The sequence below is a fragment of the Piliocolobus tephrosceles genome, chromosome 4, assembly GCF_002776525.5.
Source record: "Piliocolobus tephrosceles isolate RC106 chromosome 4, ASM277652v3, whole genome shotgun sequence".
Classification (NCBI taxonomy): Eukaryota; Metazoa; Chordata; class Mammalia; order Primates; family Cercopithecidae; genus Piliocolobus; species Piliocolobus tephrosceles.
Window position 1 is genome coordinate 51854444 of NC_045437.1, and position 19426 is coordinate 51873869.

General features: G+C 44.3%; 1 protein-coding gene across 1 annotated transcript in view; it reads right to left on the minus strand.

Annotated features, from left to right (window-relative positions):
- Positions 1–7255: 7255 nt before the first annotated feature.
- Positions 7256–19426, minus strand: part of LOC111539888 (microtubule-associated serine/threonine-protein kinase 4) — a 168308-nt gene continuing 156137 nt past the window's right edge. The window contains exons 25-27 of the mRNA XM_023207893.1: positions 16230–16366; positions 14025–14206; positions 7256–13675 (exon numbers count right to left, since the gene is read on the minus strand). Coding sequence (XP_023063661.1) covers positions 9783–13675; positions 14025–14206; positions 16230–16366 — 4212 coding nt within the window. The 3' untranslated portion in view covers positions 7256–9782. The remainder of the gene's footprint in view (positions 13676–14024; positions 14207–16229; positions 16367–19426) is intronic.

Here is a 19426-nt window from a genome sequence, read left to right on the forward strand (position 1 = left end):
GTGATTCTCCTGCCTCAGCCTCCCGAGTAGCTGGGACTATAGGCGTACACCACCATGCCCAGTTAATTTTTGTATTTTTAGTAAAGATGAGGTTTCACCATGTTGGCCAGGATAGTCTTGATCTCTTGACCTTGTAATACCTTCCTCAGCCTCCCAAAGTGTTGGGATTACAGCATGAGCCACTGCACCTGGTCAACAAAATAATATGTTAACATGGTCATCCACATAACTTAAAAAAGCATGCATAAAAACAATGATACATACATTTTGCAGGAACAAAAACAAAAAGATAAACCATTAACATAATTGCTTATGGGGTGGTGGTGGAGAATGGAAGGGACTGTTGGGATAATTCAATGAACCTTAGAATAGGCCAAGGTTGATGTGCCAGGAACAGAAGAGTAAGATGGCCTCCATGGTCCGTACCTGAGGCTCTCTAACACATTTATTGAAAGAAAGGAAAAACATTTATTGAAAGAAAGCCATACCACAGGAAAGAAAGTGGTGTGGCTCAAACGTATAATGAAACACCGTGCAGCCATTATACGTATTGCAGAAGTTTTCTTATAAACATTGAAATATATTTGTTTTAATATTCAAGTGAAACTGGCCCAAGAGTTTCATAGACAGCTGCTTTTGGATAAACATAGATATGGACCCTTCTGCTGTTAAAGCTTGAAAGTTCTGTTTTATCTGAGTTCCTTTCTCAGGAAATGACCTTCAGGACTCTCACAAAAAGTATCAAAGAACTGAAACCAGATTGCTACACCAGATGCTGCACCCCTCATTCACTATGACTGCTTTCTTGACCCTCCCAAGTTCCTGTTTTCTTACACATTGTTACATTTTTTTTTTTTTTTGGCGTGCTATATAAACCGTTGGTTTTAGTTGGTCAGGGAGATGGACTTGAGACTGAGCTTTCCTCTCCTCTGCTGTATCACCCAATTAAAGGCTTCTTCCTTGGTGATACCTGTCATCTCAGTGGTTGGCTTTTTGTGCAGTGAGCAGTAGGACCTAGACCAAATCCCTGGTGTTTTGGTGACACAAGTGGAAGAGTAGAAGAGTGGGCTAAAGAGCATGCCCACTGTTATTTCATTATTCAGCAAAACAAAAAAATACCTATAAGTTAAAGAAACAGAGTGATTGGTAGGATTTCAGGGAATCAAACACTTTCTTCTTATTTATATTTCCAACATGCCTTCAATGACCAGGTATGGGCAATAAGGAGAAAAGGGAATTATTTTTTTAAGGAAGACTTTTGCTTTTAAAAAGATAAAAAACAAAGAGATCATCCATCGGTTGTGAGAATGTACAGGTACTGAAAAGGAGGCAATGTTTTTCTAAGCCTTTGTGTTTTCAAATGCAAATGGTAAAGCCCAAGCTTTGTGTGTTGCTCTTACTTCTTTCTGAGGAAACAGAGGGAGCCATAGCTGTTCTAAGGATCCCCATTTGAATGGGGCAGTAGGACATGCATTACAGGGAATGTCCACAGAACTGCCTCCAGCCCCAACAGGAGCAGATACGTCTCCAACTCAGGAAAATTACTTCAGTACAGCACTGCTTAACACAGCCTACATATTCCAAAGAGACAGAATTTTTAGGCAAATGAGTTTTATTTAGACAGGTTAAGGCTGGAGGATATGGTGATGCCAGCCTGACATACGCAGACTTTGTAGCTGCAACATACTTGCTGCAGGCCTTGCAAACAACTTTTCATTCTTCCTTTCCCAGATGCTGACAGCCATCTCCTGGCAGCGCTTAATGAAATGGCAGATGACTGTTAAGAGGCTTTCAGCTTTACAAGAGTAATAGACATTTCATCAAGCTGTGTGGGGTGATAACTTGTAACCATATGCAACAGATCTTTTTCCCACGTCTGGACATACTAAACTGGCATTTCACAGAGTGTACGGAGAACAGTCTTGGGACCCATCCCCTTTTTCAAGTGCTTGCCTGCATACAAGTATTGGAATTGACAGCCCCACCATCAGCCAGTGATACTGTAAGAGATAGTGATCTTGTCTTTTGAAATGCTGGGTCTCAGAAATCAGTGAGATGTTGCTGAGTGTTTTCCTATAAGGAATAGCGCTAATGACTTCAGTTCAGGGTCTGAGGTGTCTCAACTGCCAGATAACTTGAACATGGGTCAGGGGGATTGGCTTTCAGCATCACAAAACGTAATCAAACCAAGGTTTGGCAAAGCCTTGGTCACTTCCAAATTTTCTAGATATATGAGACGTATAGGGAGTAGAGAAAGAAAGGAATAACACAAAATGATTGCTTTGAGGAATAAAAGCATCCTGGCAGGAGGGAAATGAAATTTAGAGAACTGCCCTACCATAGATTTTCTTAATGCCTGGCCTAGAATGAAGGAAGTAAATTTCTGTAGTTACTATAGCTACACTTTTTCATGTTACATTTGCGTTGTGAACCGAAAATGCTAGATGAGAAATTGTCTACTGATTAATTAGAACTGATAAAGAAGCCCTATTACAGAGAACTATTAGCTTCCTTCACTTACCGTTTCCCACCAATCATCAAATTCATAATTTAGCACCATATGATTTTTCTACATGCAAAGAGGAAATAAGATAGCTTAGATTATTCACACAGGGGCCTGAACCTGAATTCAATTACATGGCACCTGGTAATACTTAGAAAGGTCAAGAGCTTCAGAACCAGAAAAATTCAGATTCTAATCCAAGCTCTCTTTCCAGGGTGTATGTTAAACAAACGACGTATCCTGGCTGGGCCTGATTTCTCATATATAAAACGGGAATGGCACCACTGGGTTTGAGAATTGTGTTGATGTTTAAGTCGGAGGGCAGATGAAAAGCATCTTGCTCAGTACTAAGCATATATATGTGCGTGTGTATACACACATGCTTAGTACTGAGTATGTATATATGTATACACACACACATACACATAGTAGGTGGACAATAAGTGCTTAGGTTGCTGCCTTCCTGATGGTTTCAATGGTTTTTGAGTTTTCTATGCCCAAAGGCTTAAAAACCACTAATAATCATCATAGCAGACTTTAGCTGGAGACGAATTTGAGCACAGATGGTAAATATACTCTTATATTACTATTTCCCCTGCCTCCCTGATAAGAATCACCTGTCCCTCATGTCCACTGATTATAAACCCAGTTTCTCACGCCTTGCCCTAGAGATTTTTGAGTGAGTGGATCAGCGATGAGGTCTAGAAACTTGTATTTTTAACAAATATTCCAAGTAATTCTCATCTTCTAGAAAGTTTGGGGAGTAGTGATAACAATGCTTCTCAAATTTTGAAGGGCAAACAAATTACTTGGCTATCATGGAAATGCAGAAAATCAGCATGTCCAGGGGTGGGGAAGGCCAGGGGGTCAGGGGACAGATTCTGCATTCGTAACACACTCCCACGTCACACAGATATTGCTGGTCTGAGGACCACACTTTGAGTGGAAAGGGTCCTTAGGGCTCAACTGGACCAGTAGTTATATGGGAAATGTCTTCAAGCTCTGATCATAATGATTTCATGTTGTGGTAGAATGAGTCAAGTGTCATCCTCTAGCTGGGAAATTTGTTTTTGCTTTTCAACCTGGAATGCACATTAGAACCACCTGTGGAAGTTATTTTATTATTTTTTAATTACAGATGCCTAGGCCCAATCTTCAGAGATTCTAACTCCCTGGTGTGGCCAGGCAGGGCATTCATGTGGTCAACAGGCAGGCAGCATCTGAGTCATTTGAGAAGAGCTTGTTAGAATTTTCTACCCTACCATGGGCCTTCTGAACCGGAATTTGCAAGAGCCCCACATGAATCACGTGCATGTTAGAGCTGAGATGTGCTACCTCACCTGAAGTCTTCAAGTCAGCCTCTTTTCCTCTTGTAAATGCTTGGCAGTTCAGTGCTCAACAGCCAAGGGAAGCTGCCATTGCCCTCTGTGGGAGGGTTGGTATGATTTTTAGAAGTGATTTCTCCTTAATTCCTATCTCTAGTTCATGAATTCTCTGGTCCTCTTGATAGTCTTGCCCCATGTCCCCACATCATGCCTCCTCCAAAAGGGAGAACTTGTCATTTTTGTAGGCTGCCTCACATTCTGCTTACATTGTTATAAAGAAGGAAAAATGAAGAGCTGGGCACCCCTGTAGTCCCAGGTACTTGAGAGGCTGAGTGGGGAGGATCCCTTGAGCCCAGGGGTTTGAGGCCAGCATGAGCAACCGATGTCTGTTTAAAAAAAAAAAAAAATGCCTTGGGCTTAAAAGAGGTAGCCCTCAGTTTATTAGGGAAATATTATACACCCAAACACATTATTTAGCTACATTTCAATTTTTTAAAATCCCAAATAAGATAAAACAACACTATGTGGATGCTGAAAATACGGTACAAGAAATTGTGCCCCAGACTGGCTAGACCCACAAGAGTATGTCTAATTGTTTGCCCTTTAATGACCTCATTAGTTTTGCCTGGTCCAGCTCAAGGTAAATACTTTTAAAATTTCAATCTCTTGCTTTTCATTTAGTTTATGTATTCGCTCTAAACTGGTTGTTCACTTAACAGCTCTTGCTATGGCCATTATTGGCTCTGTGATGTGTGTACTTAATATCCTCTGTGGGTTTTTTCTTTTATGATGAAGACCCACTTTTCCGCATAGCATGATACGCAGTCCCATTAAAATGACCATTTCCATACTTACTTTTAAAAACTGTGAATCTTAGCAGAGTGGGTTCCTCTAAGCAGGGAAAACTACATCATGCAGGCAGTGAAAAACATTGTGTCATGATTCTATCCCGTTTCATCTTGCAATTTATATTGTAGTAGAATAGTGTGTGGGAGGAGGCAGGTCTTGTCTAATGGTAGAGGTTAAATGTGTGGGCTGTCTAGTCAGATTGCTTGAGTTCAAGCCTCAGTCCTGCCAATCACGAGAGTTACTCACTTAACCTCTTTCCGAGTTTTGGCTTCCTAATTTATAAAATGAAGCAATGTATAGTTCAAATGGCACGGAAATTAAATGAGAAGATGCAAATAAAGTATTTAGTGTGTTACTTGGCACCTAGTAAATGTGCTACAAACAGTAGCAACTGCTAATATTTCCTTTCCTGTTCAATTCAGTTCAGCAAATGTATTAGTCCATTCCCACACTGCTATAAGGAACTGCTCAAGACTGGGTAATTTATAAAGGAGAGAGGTTTAATTGACTCATAGTTCAGCATGGCTGGAAGGCCTCAGGAAACTGACAATTACGGTGGAAGGCAAAGGGGAAGCAAGCACCTTCCTCACACGGCGGCAGGAAGGAGAGGTGCTGAGCGAAGGGTGGGGAAGAGCCCCTTATAAAACCATCAGTTCTCATGAGAACTTACTATCATGAGAACAGCATGAGGGAAACCACCCCCATGATTCAGTTACTCTACCTCGTCTCTCCCTTGACACGTGGGAATTATGGGGGTTACAATTCAAGATGAAATTTGGGTGGAGACACAAAGCCTAAACATATCAGCAAATATTTATTGATGTCTCCTATGTGCTTTGTCCTAGAAGTAAAAAACAAGACAGAGAACCAGGGAGCTTGAAGTCTAGCAAAGAAGATACACGTGTAGAAAGATAAGTCCAAAATAATGCAGTGAGTGCCATGAGGCAGATACACAGTGAAGCAAAGAGGGTCCACAGGTCAGTCCAGGCCTTTCCAAAAGGCTTCCTCCAGATGTCTGAGTCCAGCATACATGCTAAGCTGTAGTTCTATAGAGTAAGGATACACTTAAGGAATTGGACTTTACCCAAAGAATATGGGTGCTAGTTAAAAGTTTAAAGCAGGATAGTAACATGGTGTGCTTACACTTGAGCAACATCGCTCTAGGGACATTGTAAAGAACAGACTAGAAGGGGTAAGAGCGAAGGCAAGAAAACCAGTTAAGTGGCTGTTGAGGTCATCTGGAGAGAGACTATGATAGAGACCAAACTAAGGCTGCCAGTAGCACAATAGAGACGGGACATGGATTGCACGGAAGAGTATATTGTGAAATTAGTGAAACCTTTTTTTTTTTTTTTTTTTTAGATGTAAGGAAAGAAAAAAGAGTTTAGGTAGAAATCTAGGATCTGACTTGGAGAAAAGATGGGGAAGGGAATACTGTGAGCTTTGAGAGAAGGGGCACAGAATAAGCACATTTTTGGACATTTTGAGTGTGAGGTGCCTGAGCCAAGTTGAAATGCTCAGAGACCAAGGATGAACCCAGGGAACACCAGTATTTAAAAGGACAAGAGGACAAGGAAGAAATTCTGTAAAGAGAGAAAAAGAACAGGTTGAAGACAACTAGGAGAGAAGGCCGTCAGGGACAGACCGGTTCTCAAGATGGTCTACTAAAGTGATGTCTTGACAAGATGGCTTTAGAGTCAGCTGTCACTGGTGACCTCTGCCACAGCAATGTTGATAGCATGGGGGACAGAGCCAGGTTTAAAAGGGGTGAAGACCCAAAAATACTAAGTGCAGACTCCTCTTGTAGGACGTCACCTGAGAAGGGACAGAGGGAAAAGGCCAGGTAAAGAAAGGGGTTTTCTCAAAGGATAGAGACGGGTGGGGAGGAAAATGAGAAAGCTGAGGCAGACTATGGTAATAGATGGAGCAAGTTCATGAGAGAGTGACAGGAGGTGGTGGTGGTGTCACAGAGAAAGGAGAATTAAGACCTTCTGAGTGTGGGAAGATGGCGAGTGTGGGTGTAGAAGTTGGTTAAGTTCTGCAGGAAAGGAAGAAGGTTGGTAGAAAAAAATAGGAAGAAGTTAAAGGAGGACTTAATCTATTTATTTATTTTTTTAGAGATAGGGTCTCACTCTGTTGCCCAGGCTGGAGTGCAATGGCACAATTACAGCTTGTTCATTACAACCTTGAACTTCTGGGTTCAAGTAATCCTCCTACATCAGCATCCTGAGTAGCTGGGACAATAGGCGCATACCACCACACCCAGCTAATTTTTCAAGTTTTTGTAGAGATAGGGTCTATGTTGCCCAAGTTGGTCTCCAGCTCCTCAGCTGAAGCCATCTTCCTGCCTTAAGACTCCCAAGTAGCTAGGACTACAGGTGAGCACCACTATGCCCAGTTAAAGGACTTAATGTTGAAGAATATTTGTGTACATTTAAAAAGAAAAGAAGGCAAACTGTTCCACTCAGCAAAAAGTAATCTGCAAAAGCCCATCCTTTCCATAATAGCAGAATAATAATCAGTAATCTTTTTTGGAGGTGGAATGTATATATTAGAAAAAAACTTACGAGTCATTATCTTTCATGCTAAATTTTTATTTCAATGTTATGCAACTGCATAAGTATAAATACTTTGTTCAATATACAACAATTATGACATCCATAAGGAATTTCTTAGAGAAAATAAGACTGCAAACACTTTATTGCACAGATCCTAACAAACTTTTAAGCTGGTAAATCTACAGCTGGGAGTACTACCAAGGAGCACATCCTACAATCATACAGAGACCGACCAAATAGAACACAATGAGGAGAATTTCTACCAGCTGATTGGAGAGGTTTACAACAACAAACATGTAATACATGAATGCAACCTTAAGTACTCTTCACTCATTCATAATGAAAAACGTATTTGGCAAAATGATGATACGCTATACAAAATATACATAAAAATATCACTTGTAAACAAATAGCTAGTTGTGCTTTAAAGGAAATTGGACAGTTAAAAAGCAAAGGCTTGTAAACCATGAACTATCTCCCCGATAGACCTGTCCCGATGGCTGAGTGCAGGATTGGGTTATGACAATTGCCAAACACAGATGCGTATTATAAACGTTGAGACCAGTTTTGAAATTCATTTAAACTCTTGTAAAGTATATATATGTATTTTTTATAGCTTCACAATGTAGTGATGGGGAATGGCTAAAACCATATGGAAAAAAAAAAAATTAGGGGCAAGGAGGAGGCTTTTTTCTTTTTTCTTTTGTTGTTTTTTTCCTTTTTCCCAGTGCCAATTCATTTTACAATGAAGGACAATCGAGCAGACGGTTAAGTTATGCCTTTGTTTTCAGAGTGGAGTTTACAGCCTCACTAGAAGATTTACAATCCATAGGGCCGTAAGATGATGCTGTGCTTAGATGAACAATTTTATAGTCTGAAGATACTAAGACATCCCCAATAGAGTTTGGGTGCTAGATTAGTTATTTATTGGTAATTTTTTTCTCTCACAAAACTAAACAAAAAATTCTGCTATGGTTCCCAAGCATGTTATAAATACTTATCTGTATTTTCTCTTAGTGCCTTAGTACTTATATCAGCAAGTGCCATCTTACAATACAAAACAAGCCACCAAAGAAACTGCAACAACAAAAAAACAAAAATCAAAAACCTTCAGCACTAAAATGATTTGACAAATTCTACGTATTCCACGGTATACAAAATTTAAATAAGGCTTAGCAAAAGTAAAAAGGATGGTCACATTCAAGCACCAAATAGCTCCAGCCAGTCTCTTTGTTACAAAAATGCTGCTCTGTATTAAGACAGTATTTTTTGCATACAAATAAAGAGATCAGGTTATGAAACGTATGGAGCTACTAGATGCATCAGAAATGAATGTGAAACCCAGGAACTTGCTAAAAACAGCAAGCTTCATCTACAACGTAAGGCCCCAGCTATGTATTAAAATGTATCTGATGTCCTGATTATTCCTTAATCGATATGCTACGATGCCAAAATCTACCCCCAGTTCTTTTCCTCAAAAAAGCAAATTTAAAACCTCTTCCAATGCCTGATGCTTATTACTCGACTTAAGTACTAGAAGATTTGGGTGCAGCCAGTAATATTCCTTTTTATTCAAGAGCAGGGCTGGTGCAGGACTACTACTAAATGTGTGCTTCTTGGACTAGTCACTCACAGCATAAAGGCCTAAGTTTAAGAGTTTGAAAAGAAGGAAAAGAAAGCAAACAAAAGAAAGTTGATGTGTGTTTATAGTCCCCGCTCTACCTCAGGTGAAGGCCAGACATCCACATCCACAGACAGGAACAACTGGCCTTTTAGACAGTTAGACCAGGGATCCAGTGTCCATTGGGATGGCCATGTAATGAAAATGGCTAGCTCCACTTGTCCTGGCCATTCCTAATGGAGGAGGACTCCAAATGCAGTACTTAGAGTAGTTCTTGCTTTAGATCTGGAAATATAGGTAGCCAGATACAGTACTATCAGAAACTCTGGTTAAAAAACACATAAAAACTCACAATCTACTGTGTTTAGGGCTTTCTTCCATCTTTACTTAGAACGTTTTAGCTTACAAAAATGGAACCTTGAAATAGTCTCTTAAACCACAGACCAAAACATGTAGGTGGATGTGTATATACACGAATATGGGTGTATCTCTGGTCACACACACCCAGTTTTGACCATTTTGCTTCATTACTACATTATGATAAATGGTAAATCAAAAATCTTATTTAAAAAAAGCTGTAGTAAACGACGCAATCAGCAGCCAGGTACAGACTCTACATCCCAAACCAAACACGGTGCTATATATTTACAGAGAAAATCTTTTTCCTCAACAACCCTCAATTGTAAAGGTAATTTTTTGTTGTTGTTGCTTTCGTACAAACACTATCTGGTAACAGTTTTACCGGTTACAACTGGGAAGGCATCTGGAAGAAGGTCTCTCTTTTGTCTTTCTCTCTCCCCTTTCTCAATGAGGCTCTGAGCTCTGCCTGGCGGACATTCCCACACAGTGCTGGTTTTGAAAGGTAGTCAAGACACAGTCGCCCGTTCAGGACGGGTCTCCACAGTCCTGCCCCGGGGCCTGCCCCGTTACAAGGCCTTTTTGTGAGGGCTGCTACGCAAACTCTCTTTCCCCCGCCTCTGCCGTACCACAAAGTCCTTCTCATTAGAAAGGGAGATGGGGCGGTCAGTGTTTGGGGCTGGGGACGGCTTGGACACGTCTCTGCCCACGTTCTGCTTCCTAGTTGGGGGAGGCTGGGCTGGGGCAGGGTCCTTCCCTTTGGTTTCCCCTACGGTGGCAGTCACCGAGAGAGCCCTGTCTCGGTGGCTCGCTCCGCCCACGGTGTTTGGGTCGGGGTGGTGTGACTCCAGAGCCAGGGTGGAGACCCGGAAGGAGGGCAGGGAGTCACTCTTTGTCATGTGGGTTCGGCCCTCCCCCGCAGGCTGAGCCTTCCTATGGTCCCTGTTGCTGGGGGCTGGAGGCTCCAGCGCGCCCCCTGCAGCCTTGGCAGAAGAGGTGTCGCTGCTGGCTGTAGAGGCCTCTCTAACTCCGGTCCTGGTTTCAGGGAAGCTGGAGGAGCAGCTCGGAGACTTTTCAGGGAGGGCCGTGGATCGGAAAGAACTCTGCCCGGTGGCTGAGGGGGAGCGTTTCATGCCGCTGGGCTTGTCTGCCTCCGTCGGTGGCTTCTGGGGACCGGGCCCTTTCCCTCTGGCCTCAGGGAAGCCCTTCCCCACCCCCGCGGCTGGCCGCTCGGCGCCTTTCAACCGGGCCTCGCTTTGCGCAAAGGAAAGGTCGGCCTTGAGCTTGTCGCCCTCTGCGGGAGCATAAAGTGCTTCGGTGCATTTCTTCCCTTCCGCCCTTCTGTCGGTGGTGGCGGCCGGCTGACTCAGGCTTTTGTCTGTCTGTCTGTTGTCTGTCTGTTTGCACAGGGTGGGGCAGTCTTTCACAGTGGATGGTTTGGGGTGCTTTGGAGACAGGGTTTGCTTTTCACCGGCAGTGGACAGTTTCTGGTCCGCTGGCTCACTAGGCCCTGGGTGTCCCGACCTTGGCAAATGCACGGGCTTCTCCAGCACCTCGAGGGGCCGCCCACCACTGGTGGATTGTGGCTTGGTGTCTAGAGGACCCCTGTCAGTGTGCAGTGGGACAGAGGGCCCACTTTGTCCCTGGCCAATTCCATCGCTGGCTTTGTTCTGGGAGCCTGGGGTGGCAGGAAACGCATCCAGCCCACTCTTACTGTGGCCCTTCCCTTCTCTGCTACCGCCGCCGAGGGACTGAGTGGCAGGATCTTTGCCCTTTGTGGCCCCAACACTTGGCTTCTGAGAGGAGAGGGACCGGTCGGGGTGCTTAGACTTTGGAGGGCCCGGGTCAGGGCCAGGCCGGGGCTTGTGGCTGCTATTTTCACTGTGCGCAGCAACAGGCTTGGGAGGGTCCTGGGGGCTCGGGCTGGGCTCTGCAGTGCTGGGCTTGGCCCCCGGCTCTCTGCCAAAAGCGTGGCTTGGGGAACTGCAATGCTGCCTGGCAGCCGGGCTGGGCAGGTCTTTGGAGGTCAGAGGGATACTGCTGGGATGCCTTTGTAGAGGCTGCTCCTTCCTTTCGGGTTCCTTGGCACCATCTTTCTGCAAAGATGGGAAACTGGAGAGCTTTTCACTCTTCTCACTCTCAATTCCAGGTGGCTGCAGAGACCGCCTGGCAGGAAGGGCTTCGGGCTTGGGTTCCACGCCACGCCTCACCTTGCCCAGCTCCTTCTCACAGGGAATTCCAGCTGAGTGCAGAGAGTTGTCCTCTCTGGGCGAGGACCTCCCTTCATCTGGGCCATCTTTGTGGTTCGTTTTCCCACCCGGCACCCACGCTTTCTCGGTGGCCTGGGTCTGTGTATAGAAATCTGGGTGGGTCCTGCCCAGAGAGAGATTTTTGGAGTTGTCACTGGTTTTCACAGTTTCTGAAGAGCACAGTTCCATGGAGGGCTCTCTGCATATGTCAGTCCTCGCAGCAGAGCGCTCGTTTCTGACTGTGGAAGGGCCTCTTTCAGACGATTCCCTCAGGCCTGGCTTCTCTCTTGAGGGGGAAGCTTCAGGTGGGAGCGGGCAGCATGGCCTGGCCAGGTCAACGCTGTGGAGCTTCTGCCCCAGGCAGGTCAGAAGCTTGGGGTCGGTGGTGTGGTCTTGGCATCTGGGGGAGCTGCTCTCTCTCTGTTGGGGATTGCTTTCCATGACTGTTGCGGGGCTCCTGGCAGTAGGATGGGGACCTTTCCTGTCCCTCTTTAACTCTGGGTCAGGCAGGGAAACTGCTGGTGAATTCTGGAGACCCCGGCTGGGGGGCAGGAACCGAGGCTCGAGCGGGTAGGATTTATTCATCTTTAAGCTGGAAGGAGAAAGCTCTCTTGCAGTGGTGGTATCACTCCTTTTCCCACTGCTACTGGGGAGAGCTGGTGGCACAGAGGGCCTCACGTCACCACTTGGGCTGGGGCTCTGTGCGGACTCCGGGGAAAGCAGCTCTGTCTTGGAGGCCTGAGGTCCGGACAGGAGAGCAATGTCCAGAGTGCCCTCAATCGGCTTCAGGCATGAGACAGACCTACCTTCCAGCTTATACTCGGAGGGGCTCTTCCTAACAGGGGACTCAGGAGCAACCAAGCCAGGCTTCTCCGTTCCACTGTCTACCCGGCCTGTTAAGGCCTTGAGGGGAACAAAGGAGACGGCGCTCATCTGAGCTGCATGGGTGCTGCTGACAAAAGCTCGGCTCTCAGAAGCTGGCGGGGGCTCCTGCTGCCCACCCATGGGTCGGACGGGGTTCCCTGGCAGGCATTCGTGGGTGCTAGCTGTCATCTTGGGCTTCAGCACAGGGCAGAGGTTGTCCTCTTTGTCCTCAAGTGACATTTTCTTTCGGAGGTAATCGATGTTGGCCAGCTTGCTGTCTAACTTCTCACATCGGAGAAGCTCCTTGGCCTGGGGGGCCTTCTCCGTGCCTTCCCCCTTCCCGGAGATGCCCCTGTCGAGGGAGCGGCAAAGACCATCCTGGAGGGTGCCAGGAGCAGGGGCCCGTCGGAAGTCTCCGCCACCCTGGCTGTGCTCCACAGGCACCGGGCCATCCGAGGTCGCACCCTCGCTGGCACGCACGCTAGCCTGCTTGTGAAGAGCGTCCTTCAGCAGGCTGCCCAGGGGTGGCGCCTCCTGCATAGCCGCTTTGTTTTCAAAGAGACTTGACCTTTCCACAGCCTTCGGATAGATTTTCTTCTCTCTCTCTTCCAGCTTAAACAGAGCGAGGTTTTCCAAATCACTCCCGGGTCCATGTGATTTCTGGTGGGATTCCTGTTTCTCTGGGAAGCCATCTGGCTTCTTCACCACCACCTTGGCCTTAAGCTTGTCGCGGTCCACGTCATCTACAGACTCCTGGCGGCCCAGCTTCCGGGAGACCGGGCGTTTCAGGCAGCCTTGCTCCACGGGCCGGGCGCGGCTGAGCGGTGGCGCGTCGCACACGTTCTCATCCAGGCTCTGCAGCTGCGCCTCCCGCTGGGACTGCTCCCGCTGTACCTCCTCTTGGGTCACCTCCAGGCTGTGCTTGCGGGAGCACAGGTGCTTCTTGTCACTGCCGTAAGAGGGCGACAGCTTCTCCTCGGACTGCACGCGCTTGAGCAGCGGGGACCTGGGCGGCTCCGCACTCTTGGGCCTCACGATGTGTCTGACGATGGTGGGCGGGGAGTGCATCTTGCTGGGAAAGGCTTGCGCGATCTTGGAACTGCCCAGTGAGTGTCCCAGAAGAGGGGATGGTGACCGCTGTGGGGAGGTGGGTTGCGGGGTTGGAGAGGGCGTCCGGGCCAGCGGGGACAGCGGGATGTTGCCGGCTGACTTTCGCCTTCCGGACCGGTACCGCTGCCCGCCGAGTTTGGGTGCCAGACCGTGGAGAGTGCTGGGCCGGATGTGCCCGGACCCTGCCGGAGAATTAGGGGCACTAGAACTAGGGGAGCTGCTCTGGGAGGAGTTAGTACCTGTGGGTGGAAAACAGAAGGCTGTGAGCATCCATGGTCATTTTCCCCTTTTTTCCACGGTTGTAGCCCAGACTCTATTAGGTAAGGCCAGGTAAGGTCAGCAAATTGTCTCAGCATTTAACTAGTGGAATAAATACTTCTCAGATAAACCTCTCCACACCAAGGTTTAGTCCCCAACTTCTTATTTGATTGGTCAGAATAGCCACATCTTATGACCTCTCTATAAATCTGCCTTTATAATTTATGCCTTCAACCTGCTTTCTTTAGCTGGAACAAGCTTCATGTTTTTTGGGACCTCACATGACTTTACCTCCTTCCCTCTGCTGTTTAGACTAGGAGACTCACTCACCAGATGGGAAGTCAGGGGTGGAGCGGTAGCTTGGTGTTGGAGACCGGGGAGACAAGCTATGAGTAGGGGAACCTGGGAGGCTCTCGCCCGACGACAGGGATCTGTTCAAGCAGGAGAAACTTCGGCTGGTGTGGAGTAAAGGAGAAGGCTGCTTGGCTAGCTTTTTGAAAAGAGATCTCCTCCTAGAGCAAAAACAGGAAAAAATTGTTCAGAGTCTTCTTTTAGAACTCCTGCCTCCCCCAAATACCAGTGTGCTTAGTTCAATAACTCCTTGTGAGGGACAGGCATACAACAGTAGATCCTGTTAAAGAGCGGAACACCACTTTCCTATTAGAAACTTTCTTACGGCATGTAAAGGAAGAGCATTTGATAGTAGACAGTGGAGGCTCTCTCAATTCCAAACACTTAAGAAAAGTTGGGAAAATAGGAAAAATATAAAATGTATTTAAAATACATTCATTTACTTGTTAGGTTTATGAGGACGATGTTCTTTGCTTGAAAGCTTCTGAGTACCTACCCCTAAATATGTGGACACAATTTAACTAAGAGATAATACAAAGTAAATCTCTGAGAGCAAAACCATTGTACTGGTAATCAAATTATTTAATGGTGATAGGCTAGGCAGAGGCCAATGAAGGGTTATTTGCTGTGCTTCTTCCATTGTGGGCTCTTGAATATTCCTAACAACAATGCAGGCTGTACAATGACATAGAAAAACCGAGAAAGGTGAAGCTGAAGTGTATCGTATCAGCAGGGCAGCAGACACTGTACTGCAGCAGAAGCAAATATGGATTTGGTACTCAACGATCACATCTTAAGGCAAAAAGCACAGCTTCTGACAGCTTAGCAGGGCGTCGGGCTGTGCAGAGTTCTTTTACCATATAAGCCTATATATGGTAAGATATAACCCACTCCACGTGAGCTTAAAGCAGAAAGTTTCTGGTTGCCAGCCCTTGAAACAATTTGTTCCAAATGATTTAAAGCACAGCCAAAATGTAAAGCATAATAATAAAGAGAAGAACTGGTGTGTGTGTAATTTTAATCAAAGTAATAAATGTACTTGGGTGAAAAAGTCAAATAGTTCTACAAAAGTACAAGGAAAAACAGCAACTCCTCTACTGAAGTTTTTCTCTACTCCCCAAAGAAGTTGCTTTGTATTCTTTTACCTGTTTTTTTCCTCCCATTTGTCTACATATTGCTAAATGTTTGTACACTGCTATTTTTTAGTTTTTCAGTTTTGCAAATTATCTGTTGATTTCCTACTATGAAAGATGATAATTAAGCTCTTACACAACACCCTTCCACCTTGCAACCAAATATATTTCTCCTTTTCTATTCTTCCCAATATAGTGAAAGCAAAATTTTTGGTTAGAAAAATGGCCAGTATTGCATTTTATATTATAAATATTGTTCACAGCTGGGCCATATGAAACATAATTCTGTTCCTTTCTTGTATAACTTCATTGTTTACCCCAGAGTTAATACATGGTTTTTCGTTTGCTTGTTTTTCTACATTTCTATTATCAAAAATCCTTTTAATATGATGTGACTCATCAGGTCGAATTGGGTAAAGAAGAAATGCTATGGCATTGCAAAGGAGGCACATCCAGAAAGCTGCCTAGCAAGAAACAGCCCTGCCAGAAACACATACATCTTGCTAGTGTCTGCAAGCAGCACAAAAAGATACTGATCGGTGCTTCCCAGGCTACAGAAGTATATAAGCTAGTTCGTTTTTCAGTGAGTAAAACAAAGCCCTTTTATTTCTAGGCTTATTTGGAATCTTTAAAGATACGGTTATTTTAGAATATCTGGCATTTTAAAAATAGCAACTGTTTGTTTTTTGATAATGTAAAGGACATTTTAAATGTAGATTTCATGTTAAAAACCGCCTGAAGATCCAGTTCCTCAATCCAACTCAACTGAAATAAGTGAAGAGGCTTAAAAAACAGCAAAGGGCTTTTCCTGACATTCACACATGATAAAAAACAATCTGAATCCTTCTACAATGTAAATATGTAAGTCCTTTTACCATGGAAATTAATGCTATTATGAATATGGACTTTTATGTATACATATATGTGAACCATAACATAAAATTTCTCACAGAAAAATAGATCTTCTTCATATGTAAGCATTTCATTAAGGGGTAACTTTTCCCCAACATAGGTATACACCAAACTTAAAAAGAATACTGATTTTACTAACCTTTCGAGACTTTCTTTCTTCTTGGATTTCTTGCTCCGCCTCACCATCCGGCTCTTATAGCTGTTTCTCCTGGCTGGTCCAGTTTTGATGGATGTGTTTTCAAATGGGGTAGTAGTGATTGACACCTTATTCCCACTCTATAGAAAAGATGAGGTGGTATTAAAGGGAAATGCTGTGATGAAGCAAGATCAGAACAGAGATGAGAGATTCGTAGACAAATACAAATAGAAAGGAGCATACATATAAAAGGCCTTCTGTTTCTATATAGCCCTTCAATCAAAGAAGTCCTGCCAGAATACAAACTGGGTGGAAGGCAAAATATGAAGGTTCTTTAAGAGGGTGAGCTCTGGGGTCCTCAGATCTGAGTTCAAATCCAAGCTCTGGTCCCTTAGCAGGCTGCCACCCTCCCTACACCTCAACTTCCTGTACCAATTAACAATATAATCCTACCTATCTCCTGGGGCTCATTTGAGGACCACATGAGAGCAAGTCTGTAAAGCCTTTTGCACCCAGTGCAACACCAGGAAAGAACACTATAAACAGGATAACTAATTCTTCCACAAGTGTTAAGTAGTAATGTGCCCAGCGGCTGTCTGCTCTTGGTTGATTTTTCTTTTTCTCCTTTTTGTGTTTTTCCTTTGGCCTAAAAATTGTAGAGTAACAAAACCAAATGAGACTTCTAATTTGAATTATTTTAAAAGGCTCCTTTTCTATCACCATAAAACCTGTCAGTTTGCAGAACTGAAACATTTATGCCAGCCAGTGGGAAACATCTCTTTAACCAGGTCATACAGGGTAAGGTAATTTCTGGTGAGTTTCGGTGTCCTTTCTCTCAATCCTGGGAAGGGGCTTGCTGGGCAGCCTCTAGGGAAACTGAGCATAGAGTCAGCAGTCAGGCCGAGGGGGGGCCCAGGGCAGGTGAGTAGTCCCTGGCACTAATTACCCTTCTTGAATTTCATAATAACCAGGGGGTAAACCTGTCTTTTCAAGGTCACAGATGGCCCCGATTACCATGAAAGTACAAGAGGTAAAAGGAAAAGGATCTTTCTAAAGGCCCATGCATGGAAGATACCTAGAGCTCAGCTCAACGTGGTACCAAGTGAAGGGGAGTTAGGGGCAGTTAGGTATGGTGGCAGCAGAGGATGGAAAAGACAGGGAATGACTGTCTTAAAGATAGCATCTACTTTCCCCTTTGATGTGGGAAGTAATCCATGCTACAGTAAGAAGACAATGGGGAAGTATAAAAAAAAGTTGAGAAGCTTACCACCCAACCACTAGTCATATTTCAGTATATTTCCTGCTTGTCTTTTCTCACGCATGTGTAAATAGGCACATATGTACACATGCTTTATAACTAATTTAAATCTCAGTTTATTTACAGCTTTATGTTGCTTTTTTGTGTATTATATAATTTGGAAAAAGTTTCCTTTTATCATTAAATAACCTTTAAAAACATGATTTTTACTGGCTGTGCAATATGTCCTATCAGATGGGTGAATCAAAATTATGTAATATTTCCTTGCTGCTATTGTTCTCTTTTTTTTGTTTGTTTGTTTTTTCAGACACAGTTTCGCTCTTGTTGCCCAGGCTGGAGTGCAATGGCACGATCTCAGCTCACTGCAACCTCTGCCTCCCAGGTTCAAGCAATTCTCCTGCCTCAGCCTCCCAGGTAGCTGGGATTACAGGCATGTGCCACCAGGCCTGGCTAATTTTTTATTTTTAGTAAAGACGGGATTTCTCCATGTTGGTCAGGTTGGTCTTAAACTCCTGACCTCAGGCAATCTGCCTGCCTTGGCCTCCCAAAGTGCTCGGATTACAGGCATGAGCTACCATGCCCAGCCGATGATTTTTTATGTTTAAATTCTTATACGGTTTGATGTTGTCCCTTATTTAGTTTGGTTATTTGTATTTCTTTAAGAAATGATTTATTCAGTCTTACATCCAGTTTAATATTGGAAGGTCTTAGTATTTTATTATTTGTTTTAGAGTTCTTTAATTTTTTTTAAGTAAAAAAATTTTTTTGAGATGGGATCTTGCTCTGTTGCCCAGGTTGGAGTGCAGTGGTGTGATCACAGCTCACCACAGCCTCGAACTCCTGGGCTCAAGTAATCCTCTTGCCTCACCCTCTGAGTAGCTGGGATTATAGGAGCGCACAACCATGGCTGACTTAGAATTCTGTGTATGTTTAAGACAACATACTTTCATACTTAACGTCATATTTGCAGAAAATATTTTAGGGAAAGAGGGCTTTAACTTCAACAAGAGAAAAAAGTTTATTTTGTTTTCTATTGCAAAATAATAAACATTCTTTATGCAAGCCCCAAAACATTAAAAATAAACCTTTATCTGATAGTAGAGATTGCATTTTATTTGTTCTTTAATGAGAAAAATCATTTTGTAAGTATGTAGGGTCTACCATTGAAGGTTTTTTGGAGTGGGGTCTTCTCTTCACAAATTGAGGCCATGCTGAAATTTTAGTATTTCCTATGGTGAAGGAAGGGCAATAAGCATGGCAAGCTCCTGTGTCACTGATGTTCCTTCAGTCCTTTTTCATATGCAGAGAGTGGACGTGCAGAACCACAATGATCACTGGGGCTATTCTGTCACGTGTGCCACTGGAGCTGGAATCCAGTTCTGCTCTTTTCTAATACAATTCAGGATTGACTTCTGTATCTCTAGCCATAAGAGACTAACAATGCTACCTGGCATTTTAAAAGCATATATTTATTTTTAAACCATTTTCATATATATTCTCTAAATGTATTTTCATAAACAAGTCATAAGGGTTGTTTTACCCTCATGGCCTGGAAGAGTTTGTCATCCTTCCTTTGCAGATGAAGAAAACGGGTTCTGAGACAACGAGGTTCTTGTTTCCCAAGGTCACTGAGAGTGCAGTGGAAGAGCCCACGCTGGCTCTCTTGCTGCTCACCCCCAATGCTCCTCCTACCAAACCCCGCTCCCTGTAGGAAGGGAATGTCCCCCAGTCCTCTCCACCTCTCCTGAGCCTGGCACAGTGCGTAGCTGGTACTTAATGAGTGGTGATGAGGGAAACAGGCACTTGATTGACATGTGACATGGTCAAAGTATAAGACTGTCAAGATAAAATGAAGGAGCCATAAACATATAAAATTGTATGAGACACATATAAATCCTCAACATACTTATCATCAGAAAATAGTGAAGACCAGGGCTTGCTA